The sequence below is a fragment of the Artemia franciscana genome, chromosome 13 (genome assembly GCF_032884065.1).
Source record: "Artemia franciscana chromosome 13, ASM3288406v1, whole genome shotgun sequence".
Classification (NCBI taxonomy): domain Eukaryota; kingdom Metazoa; phylum Arthropoda; class Branchiopoda; order Anostraca; family Artemiidae; genus Artemia; species Artemia franciscana.
In genome coordinates, this window is record NC_088875.1 from 5582238 (window position 1) to 5594685 (window position 12448).

General features: G+C 36.8%; 1 protein-coding gene across 3 annotated transcripts in view; it reads right to left on the reverse strand.

Moving 5' to 3' along the window:
- Positions 1–970: 970 nt before the first annotated feature.
- LOC136034435 (zinc finger protein ZFP2-like) overlaps positions 971–12448 on the reverse strand; it is a 163926-nt gene continuing 152448 nt past the window's right edge. For all 3 annotated transcript variants that reach the window (XM_065715612.1, XM_065715610.1, XM_065715613.1), the window contains exon 2: positions 971–4153. In XM_065715612.1, coding sequence (XP_065571684.1) covers positions 2826–4148 — 1323 coding nt within the window. In that variant the 5' untranslated portion in view covers positions 4149–4153 and the 3' untranslated portion in view covers positions 971–2825. The remainder of the gene's footprint in view (positions 4154–12448) is intronic.

Sequence of the window (12448 nt, forward strand, 5' to 3'; positions counted from 1 at the left end):
GGGGATTTTTGGTTGAGGGGAGGGGGGTTGAAAAGAGGAGGATATGTTACGGGAAGTTTCCTTGGAGGAACTTATCATGGAGGAAGAAAATTTCCATGAAGAGAGCGCAGGATTTTCTAGCATTATTTAAAAAAAATAATGAAAAAATAAATATGAAAAAGTTTTTTCAACTGAAAGTAAGGAGCAGAATTAAAAGCACTTAAAACGAACAGAAATTATTATGCATATGATGGGCTCACCTCCTCCTAATACCTCGCTCTTTACGATAAAGTATTTTTAGCAATTTCAACTATTTATTCTACGGCTCTTGTGATTCAGGGGTCATTCTTAAGAAATCGGGACAAAATTTAAGCTTTAGAGTAAAGAGCAAGGTACTGAAGAGGGGGTGAACCCCCTCATATACGTAATAAAAACATGAGAATACAGAAGTTTGTTACGTAAGCTAATTTATAAGTTACGTATATATTTTACTAAAATATATATTTTAATAAAAACATTCGTAAAATATTAAAAGTTCTTGTTGCCTTTCTAACTAACCAAAAAACCGAAGGGTGACTAGGCCTCCTTCCCCGCTCTTTTTTTCTCAAAATCGTTCGATCAAAACTATGAGAAAGCTATTTAGCAAAAGAATAAATAAATATGCAAATTTCGTTTTAATTATTCATCTGCGGAGAGCCAAAATCAAAAAATTCATTGATTCAAAAACGTTCAGAAATTAACTAAAAAAACAAGTTTTTTAACGGAAAGTAAGGAGCGATGTTAAAACTTAAAACGAACAGAAATTACTTCGTATGTGAAAGGGGCTGCTTCCTCATCAACGCCCCGCTCTTTACGCTAAATTTTTTACTGTTTTAAAAAGCAGAGTTAAGAGAAAGAGTCAAACTTTAACATAAAGAGCGGTGCGTTGATGAGGGAGCAGCCTTTTTCACATACGAAGTAATTTCTGTTCATTTTAAGTTTTAATGTTGCTCCTTACTTTCCGTTAAAAAAACTCGGTTTTTTATTTATTTAATCTATAGTAGGAACCATCTCCAGATGAGTTGACACATACCTGAATCAAAGCCCAGCTATAATTACAAATATGTTCCAAATTCAGTTTTACATACTTATTTCCTATATTAAAATCGTACAAAACCAAAATATTCTTTTTTAATGACAGAGTAAGAAACTAACTCAAATTTTTTTTACTGAAAAAGTTACACAAAGGATAAAATATATAAACAATAAATAGATTTAACAGAACCACAAGAAAGACCACGAAAACCGAGAAGGAAACATTAAGAAGAGCTAAGAGCTCATATGGCACTTGTGACGAGGTCAAAAGAGCCAAGAGCTCATCATGAGCTCTAGCAACATTCTAAGAATCAATATACTGGTTTAAAAGGAAAATCAGAGGCTTATTACCGGTCGGGATTTAAAATGAGAGCTCTGAGGCACAGGATCTTTGTAAATATTGAAATTCCTTAAGATCCGATTACCCACTCGTAAGTTACAAATACCTCTTTTTTCTAATTTTTCCTCTCCCTTCAGACCCCCAGATGGTCAAATCAGGGAAAACAACTTTATAAACTCAATTTATGGAGGTCCCTGACACGCCTACAAATTTTCATCGTCCTAGCACGTCCAGAAGCACCGAACTTGCCAAACCACTGGACCCCCCTGGCTGCCCCAAAGAGAGCGGGTCTAGCCCAGTTACGTCAATCACAAATCTAGGACTTTTGCTTATTCTTCCTATCAAGTTTCATCCGTTCTCTCCACTCAAAGCGTTTTCCAAGATTTCTGTTTTCCCTCTCCAACCTCCTAAGTCCCCAGATCCGTTTCGAATTGCAAAAGGAGCATCTAAGACATAAGATCTTTCTATAAATCAAGTTTAATTAAGATCTGATTACCCATTCGTAAGATAAAAATACCTCAATTTTCACGTTTTCGAAAATTTCCGGTTTTCACCTCCAACTCCCCCCAATGTCAACGGGTCTGGTCGGAAATTAAAATAAGAGCTCTGAAGCATAACTTCCTTCTAAATATCAAATTTCATAAAGATAATATCACCCATCCGTAAGCGGATCAAAGAGAGCGGATCAGTTCAAGTTATGTCAGTCACGTATCTTGGAATTTGCGATCGCTATATGTCACTTGTTAAATACCTAATGCCATATAAACTATGCTGAAAACAGCAGATACTTTACACATTTTATACCTTAAACCTCAACCACACAACCCACCTAAAAATTTACTATTTTCTTCTCAACTGTATAAAATACTTGATTGACATTCAAGCATTTGAGAGAATTCCTTCTAACAAGTACCACGTTAGAAGGATTTCTCCCCTGTACGTAATTTTTATGCTCGTTAGTATGGACTGCTTAATAAAAGCATCTTTTCCACACATTATATTTAAACGGTTTTCACCTCTGTGCTTTCTCTGGTTTTCAATCAAATTACCGTATTCATTAAAACATTTGTTACGTTTATCACATTTAAACAGTTTTTAACCTTGTATTTATTTTTTTATGCGCGTCCAAATTCTGATGTTTAGAAAAGCATTTCTTACACACATCACATTTAAACGGTTTTTCACCTTTATACAATCTTTGGTGCACATTCAAATGGCCTGATTGAGAAAAACCTTTGTTATATACGTCACATTTAAACGGTTTTTCACCTGTGTGTGTTCTCTGGTGTGTAATTAAATTGCCGTTTACAGAAAAACATTTGTTACATATGTCACATTTAAACGGTTTTTCACCTGTATGCACTCTGTGGTGCTTAATCAAATCGCCTGAATGAGCAAAACCTTTGTTACATGCGTCACATTTAAAAGGTTTTTAACCTGTGTGCGTTCTCTGGTGTCTAATTAAATTGCCGTTCACAGTAAAACATTTGTTACATACGTCACATTTAAATGGCTTTTCACCTGTATGCACTCTCTGGTGCCCAATCAACTTGCTTGAATGAGAAAAGCCTTTGTTACATACGTCACATTTAAATGGCTTTTCCCCTGTATGCACTCTCTGGTGCCCAATCAAACTGTTTGATTGAGAAAAGGTTTTGTTACATACGTCACATTTAAACGGTTTTTCACCTGTATGCAATCCTTTGTGCCTACTCAAATGGCTTGATCGAGAAAAGCCTTTGTTACATACGTCACATTTAAACGGTTTTTCACCTGTATGCACTCTGTGGTGCTTAATCAAATCGCCTGAATGAGAAAAGCCTTTGTTACATACGTCACATTTAAACGGTTTTTCACCTGTGTGTGTTCTCTGGTGTGTAATCAAATTGCAGTTCTCAGAAAAACATTTGTTACATATGTCACATTTAAACGGTTTTTCACCTGTATGCACTCTGTGGTGCTTAATCAAATTACCTGAATGAGCAAAACCTTTGTTACATACGTCACATCTAAACGGTTTTTCACCTGTGTGTGTTCTCTGGTGCACATTCAAATGGCCTGACTGAGAAAAGCCTTTGTTACATACGTCACACTTAAACGGTTTTTCATCTTTATGCAATCTATGGTGGATATTCAAACTGCTTGAATGAAAAAAGCGTTTCTTGCCTATATCATACTTATTTAGAATTTTCCCAGTGTTTGTTCTTGGACATGTTTCAAATTTTCCGCGGTTTTTAAACTGCAAGTGACTATTAGAAATTATTTCCCGATTTTCTAAACTTTTCGCTTCTGATTCTGATTCATGTGAATTTGAGCAACCGTTAGTGGACGGATTCTGTGAAACCACTAGCAATGCATTTTCCTGCAGGTCTAGTTCAGACAGGTTTGGTGAAAAGTGACCTTTTATTATTAGATGTTGTTTTATATCATCAATGCATTCACACAAACAAATGGGGCATCGTCTTGTTTCTCCCATTTGGTGTTCCATAAAATGTGGAACAAACTCTCTGTAATCACGAGCTACTGCAGGGCAGACATCGCACTCGATTGGTGAAAGTTTTTCACAGCCAGTGTCAAAATGAAGATTCAGCATCAAAAATGATTTCTCTGTTTTCCCACAGGAGTCACAACACCAGATCCCAGCAGTTAATTCTTCTATAGTCTTCTCTCTCAGCCGTTTCACGACAATGATTAGTTTTGGGCCTAAGAGTTCTGGTTGAATTATACCATCAGAAGTGCTCAAAGTAGAACTCATTATCTCTAAAGTAAAAAAAAACAGCAAAAATTAAAGCTAGCATAACAATTATAAATAAAAAATGAGCGTTTCAAAAGTAATACATGATTAGGATGTAAATTGTCTCCCCGGTATTTTAATGTTTTTAAGCTATCTTACCACAGATCAAACTTAATTAAAAATTAAAGAAGAAGGGAAAGAAATACTTCAAATTATCAGTTCGCTGAATTATAATATTAAAAAAACTCACTACAGAGTAGCACCGAAACAGATAGTATGTAAGTAATACTTTTATTATGTTTTCAATAGCAAGTTACCACTGACATCATGATCTTGAAAACGTTAAAATAAAACGAAAAAATCAACAAATATCTCATTTTTTTAAAATGTAAACTACCGCTAAAAGGTTAAAAATATATAATGAGAATGAACTAATATTTGGATTCGACTGAGATTTATATCCCCTCTTAAATGTATAATATTATATTAAAATTACATTCGGTAATGAAATTTTTAATTTGTTTAATCAGCATAAATTTTTATCATATATTTGAAACTTAAGATTTTCAGAATCATTTCCAGTTTTATGCACAGTGCCACTTGCCCCATCACCCCAAAAACTTGTATATATTTCTAGGCTACAAATAAGTAGTAGGCTGCTTTTGTTGGTTTTATCAAATTTGGCAATTCTTATTTTAATTCAACAGCTGTTTATAAGATGCTGTTAAGAAATTTCGTCGAAAGAGCCTTATAGAGTAAAAAGATTAACTTAATTTTACAGAAGTAACTGAAAGAAATAATCCGGGTTAGAAGTATGAGACAATTTAGAGAATCAAAACATTCAAGGAGAAAAAGTGGCAGTCACCAGTTAGACAGAATATTATTTTTCAAGGAGGGGCTTGCAAATTGTTTTGGTCTGTTTGCCATTTTGGATTCCTGGTTTGCAATATTAGGCTAAGACGAATTCAATCTCACCATTTTGTTTTGTTTCTAATACGTTTGATGGTAAGATAAATATACCTCTGGTTGGTAAAACATTTATTATAAATATATCGCTTTAGTTTTAAACCACTTTAGAAAATTAATTATGTACTTTGTTTGAATATAGTGATTTAACCAAATTAAAATTGTATTGCGAAACTTTCTGGGGGGGGGGCAGTTCATATCATAACGCCCCATTTCTGATTGCTTCAAAATTTATAATTATCTTCTCAAAATCAAAATAATAAATATATTTAAATCTTAATGTAGAATAAGAGCTAGTAACTCATATGGCACTTGTGACGAGGCACGAAGAGCTGAGAGCCAAGATATCATATGGTATAAGCTCTAAAAAAAATTCTATGAATCAATAGATGGATTTAAAAGGAAAATAAGAGGCTTAATAATAATAATAATAATAATAATAATAATAGTAATTTGTTTCTTACCCACAACAACACTATAAAAGTATTAAAATGTGAAGTACAAACAATTAAATACACACACAAAAAGCAAAACATAAAAAAAATGAAAAGTAATGACAATAGAAATTTTTTACCTTAATACAAAAAATTAAATAAACACACAAAATAACGAACTATGAAAAAAAAATTAACATTTGATACACACAAAAAATGAAATTAAAAAAACACAAAGAGAAAAACAAATACACACACAAAGTCAACGAAAAAAACGGATAAGACGGTGGTGAGGGGATAGGCACGCAGAAGCTGTACTGAAGAGTTGTGTGTGAAGAATCTTTAACTTTAAAGTTATGTCAAGAACTGAGAATTTTTTAACAAGAGTCCGGTTTTTGTCCAAGGTGGAAGAAACAGAAGAAATTTGCAAAATTTGAAATAATTTATCCTACTTCTTTTAAATTACCATTATTAAGAAGGGGGAAAAGACCTGAAGCATAAAGGACAGAATGATCACAGAAAGTAGAATAAAGTTTAGCCAGCGCACGTCTATTATACTTCCCTCTATTTGCAACAATTTTTGCATAACCAATCTGAATCTTTTTACTTATATCACAAACAGTACGCTGACGTAAGCTCGAAAGATTGTTGGTAATAGAGATACCAAGTCAACGAATAAAATCAACAAGAGGGATAGTGAAGTTATTACAGTTAAGGGGAGCAGCAGTAATACAGTTATAGGGAAGAAACTCACATTTATCTATATTAAATGAAAGACCAATATCAGAGAAAGCATCAGAAACCATAGAGACCATTTTGGGAAGACCCAATCAGTAGCAAGTCGTCAGCATACGCAAGATAAGAAACATCCGCAAGACCAGAAAGATATGTACCTGAAATCTTAGCCAGCACACTAGAAATTCAAATCTTAACAAGAGCTAAGAGCTCATATGCCACTTGTGACGAGGCGAGAAGAGCTAACAGCCAAGAGATCATATGGTAGGAGCTCTAACAAAATTCTATGAATCAATAGATTGATTTAAAAAGGAAAATAAGAGGCTTAATGCCGGTCAAGATTCAAAATAAGAGCTCTGAGTCACAAAGTCCTTCTAAATATCAAAATTCATTTAGATCCGATCACCCACTCGTAAGTTATAAATCCCTAATTTTTTCTAATATTTCCTCTCCCTTTTGCCCACCAGATGGTCGAATCAGGGAAAACGACTTTATCAAGTCAAATTGTGCAGCTCCCCGACACGCCTACCAATTTTCATCGCCCTAGCACGTCCAGAAGCACCGAACTCACCAAATCACTAAACCCCACCCCCCAACTCCCCCAAAGAGAGCAAATCCAGTACGATTCTGTCAATCACGTATCAAGGACATTTGTTTATTCTATCCACCAAGCTTCATCCCGATTCCTCCACTCCAAGCGTTTTTCCAAGATTTCCCCCTCCAACTCCCCCCAATGTCAAAAGATCTGGTCAGGATTTGAAATAAGAGCTCTGAGACATGAGTTTCTTTTAAAAATCAAATTTCATTACGATCCGATCATCTATTCGTAAGATAAAAATACCCCAATTTTCATGTTTTCCAAGAATTGAGGATTACCCCTCCAACTCGCCCGAATGTCACAGGATCTGGTCGGAATTTTAAATTACAACTTTAAAGCACAAGATCCTTCTAAATATCAAATTTCAATAAGATCTGGTCACCCTTTCGTAAGTTACAAATACCTCAATTTTCAAAATTACCTCCCCCCCTCCAATTCCACCAAAGAGAGCAGATCCGGTCCGGTTATGTCAGTCACGTATCTTAGACAGGTTTCTATTCTTCCCATCCAGTTTCATCCTCATCTCACCGCTTTAAGTATTTTCTAAGATTTCCGGTCCCCCCAACTGCCCCCCCCCCCCTATTACGCTTGATCCGGTTGAGATTTAAAATAAGATATCTGAGTTACGAGGTCCTTCTAAATATGAAGTTTCATGAAGATCCGATCACTCCTTCGTAAGTTAAAAATACATCATTTTTTCTTATTTTTCAGAATTACTCCCCCCCCCCAATTGAGCGGATCCGTTCCAATTATATAAATCACGTATGCTAGACATCTGCTTATTTTTCCAACCAAGTTTCATCCCAATCCCTCCAATCTAAGCGTTTTCCATCATTTTAGGTTTCCCCACCCCAAACTTCCCCCAATGTCACCAGATCCGGTCATGATTTAAAATAAGAGCTTTGAGACACGATATCCTTCTAAATATCAAATTTCATGGAGATCCAATCGCCCGTTCGTAAGTTAAAAATACCTCATTTTTTCTAATTTTTCAGAATTAACCCCCCCCCCCCCCAACTACCCCAAAGAGAGCGGATCCGTTCTAGTTATGTCAATCATGTATCAAGGACTCGTTTTTTCCCATCAAGTTTCATCCCGATCCCTCCACTCTAAGTGTTTTCCAAGTTTTAGGTTTCCCCCTCCCAACTCCCCCCAATGTCACCAGATCCGGTCGGGTTTAAAATAAGAGCTCTGAGCCACGATATCCTTCTAAATATCAAATTTCATTGAGATCCGATCACCCGTTCGTAAGTTAAAAATACCTCATTTTTTTAATTTTTCAGAAATACCCCCCCCCCCCAACTACCTCAAAGAGAGCGGATCCGTTCCGTTTATTTCAATCATCTATCTAGGACTTGTGTTTATTTTTCCCACCATGTTTCATTCCGATCCCTCCCCTCTAAGTGTTTTCCAAGTTTTAGGTTTCCCCCTCCCAACCCCCGCCCCCGTCACAAAATCCGGTCGGAATTTAAAATAAGAGCTCTAAGACAAGATATCCTACTAAAGATCAAATTTCATTGAGATCCGATCACCCGTTCGTAAGTTGAAAATACCTCATTTTTTCTAATTTTTAAGAATTACTCCCCCCCCCCCAACTACCCCAAAGAGAGCGAATCAGTTTCGATTATGTCAACCATGTATCTGGGACTTGCGCTTATTTTTCCCATCAAGTTTCATCCCGATCCCTCCAATCTAAGTGTTTTTCAAGATTTTAGGTCCCCCCCTCCAACTCCCCCCAATGTCATCATATCCGAACAAAAATTAAAATAAGAGCTCTGATACACAATATCATTCCAAACATCAAATTTCATTAAGATCCAATCACCCGCTCATAAGTTAAAAATACTTCATTTTTTCTATTTTTTTCCGAATTAACCGGCCCCCCACTCCCCCACAGATGGTCAAATCGGAAAAACGACTATTTCTAATTTAATCTGGTACGGTCCCTGATACGCTTGCCAAATTTCATCGTCCTAGCTTACCTGGAAGTGCCTAAAGTAGCAAAACCGGGACTTTAGGTTTCCCCCCTCCAACTCCCCCCGATGTCATCAGATCCGGTCGGGACTTAATATAAGAGCTCTGAGACACGATATTATTCCAAACATCAAATTTCATTAAGATCCAATCATCCGCTCATAAGTTAAAAATACTTCATTTTTTGCGAATTAACCGGCCCCCCCCCACTCCCCCCCCCCAAATGGTCAAATCGGGAAAATGACTATTTCTAATTTAATCTGGTCCGGTCCCTGATACGCTTGCCAAATTTCATCGTCCTAGCTTACCTGGAAGTGCATAAAAAGCGTAGGGGACAGAACACCACCCTGCCTAACTCCTATTTGCATTCTTATAATAGTGTCTGTTGCAGATCCTAATTGAAGAAACGAATTTGAATACCAAAACCTTAGAAGCATTATAATAGAGAGATTGACCCCAGAATTATACAAGGAAAAAATTAGCTGACTATGGACCACACTATCAAACGCTTTCGAAAGATCCAAAGCACAAATATAAAGACCATTTCCCTTGGAAGAATTATCAGCCAATAGAGAAGACAGAATCTTATGCGCATGCTGACAACCCACCCCACTCCGAAACCAAATTGGTTTTCATTCTCAATAATATTTTTAGTCGAAAATGGTAGAAGGATATACTCAAAAACCTTACTAATGTTACAAGATACAGTAATACGTCGATAGCAAGAACAATCAATCGATGACTTTCCCCTTTTTAAAATTGACGAAACAGTTCCACACAGAAAACTCTCAGGTACGTATGAAGTATATAGACACACTTGAAAAAGAAGCTGAAAGTGAGATATAAGGGGGGTGCATTCAATCGGCATATGCATCTTAGAAATACCATCCTTATCTGTTGAATCAGATTTTAAACTTTTAACAGCATTAATTAAGGAAGAAAAAGATATGGGCACTATATGGCGTTGCGAAAACGTTGTACTAAAGAGGGGGGTAAGAAGGCGAGTATATACAGAATGCACTGAATAATTAATCACTGAAAACATCGAAGAATAATGTTTATACCAAGCTGAAGTTGGAAGGCAATTACTTGTAAGAGTTTCATCATTTATCTTGTCAGAATTGATCACTTTTCGTCAATCCTCCCTACTTACAGGGAAATCCATACCGCGGTAACGTGCCGACCTCAGATAACGTTTATAATTGGTTTTAGTTTTACGTTTGGTATCAGCGACATACCCAGAACTTGGCCGACCACATTCATTCCATATCTGGAGCCATAATTTTGCTTTATTTTTTATCAGCTTTAAACAAAGGTCCATTGACCAGATAGGTTTTTGTGTTCTTTTACGAATACGTTGCCGAGGTATGGCAGCTTCTTCTGCCCTTTTCATACACATCACAAGTTGGTTATAATAACAGTCAATATCAGCTTTACCATTCGTAGGTACCTGGTACTGAAGAAGATGATATGGAACACGTATGGTAGAAAGAAGGGTTGTCAAGGTAGAGATGTAGTGCGGTATATTGGCTTTGCTCCAATTACTTTTTTCAAACCACTTCGATTTTTCTCGCGAGCAATTGGTTTCCGATAGATCAATATCCATTGTAAATGTCGCTGAAATTGGCATTTGGTCAGTATCTTGCTCGTTAACATGAACAGAAGCAGAAGAAGAGATAATACCAGGCGAGCAAATAATATGGTCAATATCACTTGCGCTTCCAGAATGATGAACATATGAAAAATATTGGGATTTGGGCACAACGTGGTATGAAGGAAGACACTCAAAAATCAGCTCACTTCTTACAGAAGATCGATTAATATCAGTATTTAGGTCCCCGACTATTATATACTGTAGAGAGTTTAACAGTACCTGATTCACAAGATTCTTAAGCAGACCACACGCCTTTCCGAATTTAGTTAAGGATCTGATCGAGTATCCTTCATATGGCAGATAAGAGTTTATAAATACAATACTGCCGACACGCACAGCCAAAAAAAATTCATTTGAGTAGAAAAGTACTGGGGAGGGTAGATGAATGTCCCGTTTAAAGACACAGGCTAGTCCACCGGAAGGGCGACAACCAGTAGCTTTTGCTGGACTCAGGAATGCGGTATGATGCTGACTTCGACGCAAAAATTCAAATTTGAAGCAGTGAGAAAATGCTCCTGGAAACATACCAAATCGTAGGAACCACACAACTCGTCAATAACAAAATCCTTATCTTTGGTGCCATTTATATTGAACGAAATAACTGAGATTGATGCACTCATGGTTGAAAGGTGGATTTGCACTTTATTTGATTCTTAATAACGGGGCAGGAAAAGCTATAGGAAGGGTGTTCTTGGCCGCAATTTGCGCAGTTGGGATCAGCAATGCATGGCTCATCTTTTGTTGATATGTGTGGCCCTCCACAACGAGCACATTTCGGGAGAACGCTGGGACAGGAGTACTGTATATGGTCTAGTGATCGGCATTTAAAACAGCATTTGGGCAGGTCCTTAGACTCGTAAACAGGAAAAATTTCATAGCCCACTCTGAGGCCATGCTTGAAAAAATGTAGATTGCGCAAAATAATCCAAAAACTCGATTTTCACAGACTTAGATAGGCCCAATCTCTTAGCATCTATGATACCGTGTTGGCTTCCGAGTACCGTAATGTCAACGTCGGAAGGAATATTACGTGATATACCAAAAAACCGTTTGGAAACCACTTCTGTTGTAGTACTGGAGATTATGTTCTGGATTGACGAGCAGAAGTCCTCCGTAGCAGACTTGTCCATATTAATATACCACTTGTCATTGATGGGCTTTATGCTACGTACTAATTCATGTCCAGTAATTTAGTCTATAGCAGCTTTTCGCTTAAGAGGGTCAGATAAGGCGTCCGGCACCTTTGAGACGATAAATGTTGCATGCGAATCTAGCACTGAAGCCGGCTTGGGTAATTGGGGGAAGCTCAATTCATATTTTTCAAGTTTTGAAGACATTCCCAAAACAACTTGATGGAGCTCATTAAATTTTGAGAATAAAGAGGTGTAGGCAGTGACAGGGAGGCAGGGTACTTCCGTAGGACGCTTTATGACGAATGTCGGAACATCAGTGTTAGTCTCGTCAAGAGATTTTAGTAAAGTAATTACGTCGCTGAAAAGGCTAACCAATGCATTATTTCCCTTACGAATAGGGCAATCTTCATAACCCGAACAAATCTGCGACAATAACATCTTTGCCACCTTGACCGAATTAGAGTCAAAAACTCCACTCCATGCCTTTTAATCACGTCATCCTCTGCTCCAATTAGCAAATTGCTCTGCACAAAATTCAATACCGGCGAGTAAACAAGGACAGGATTATCGTCACTGGTAACAGGCATCAAGCTGGTTCAATTAGTTCAATAATAATAGCTCAATAAATATTTTTTTCTACAATTCATGCACAAATAGTTCTTTTAATAATCCTCTTATGTAGGTCAAGGTTACACGTCACTTTATCCTTAACCAATTACTGCGACACCTTGAATTATAATGAAACTAATTTTAATTCGATGAGAGCTTATAGCCGAGTGTTGAAATAGTTTCTTAAGCTTAAACAATTCTTAAGCTAAAAAGGGCTT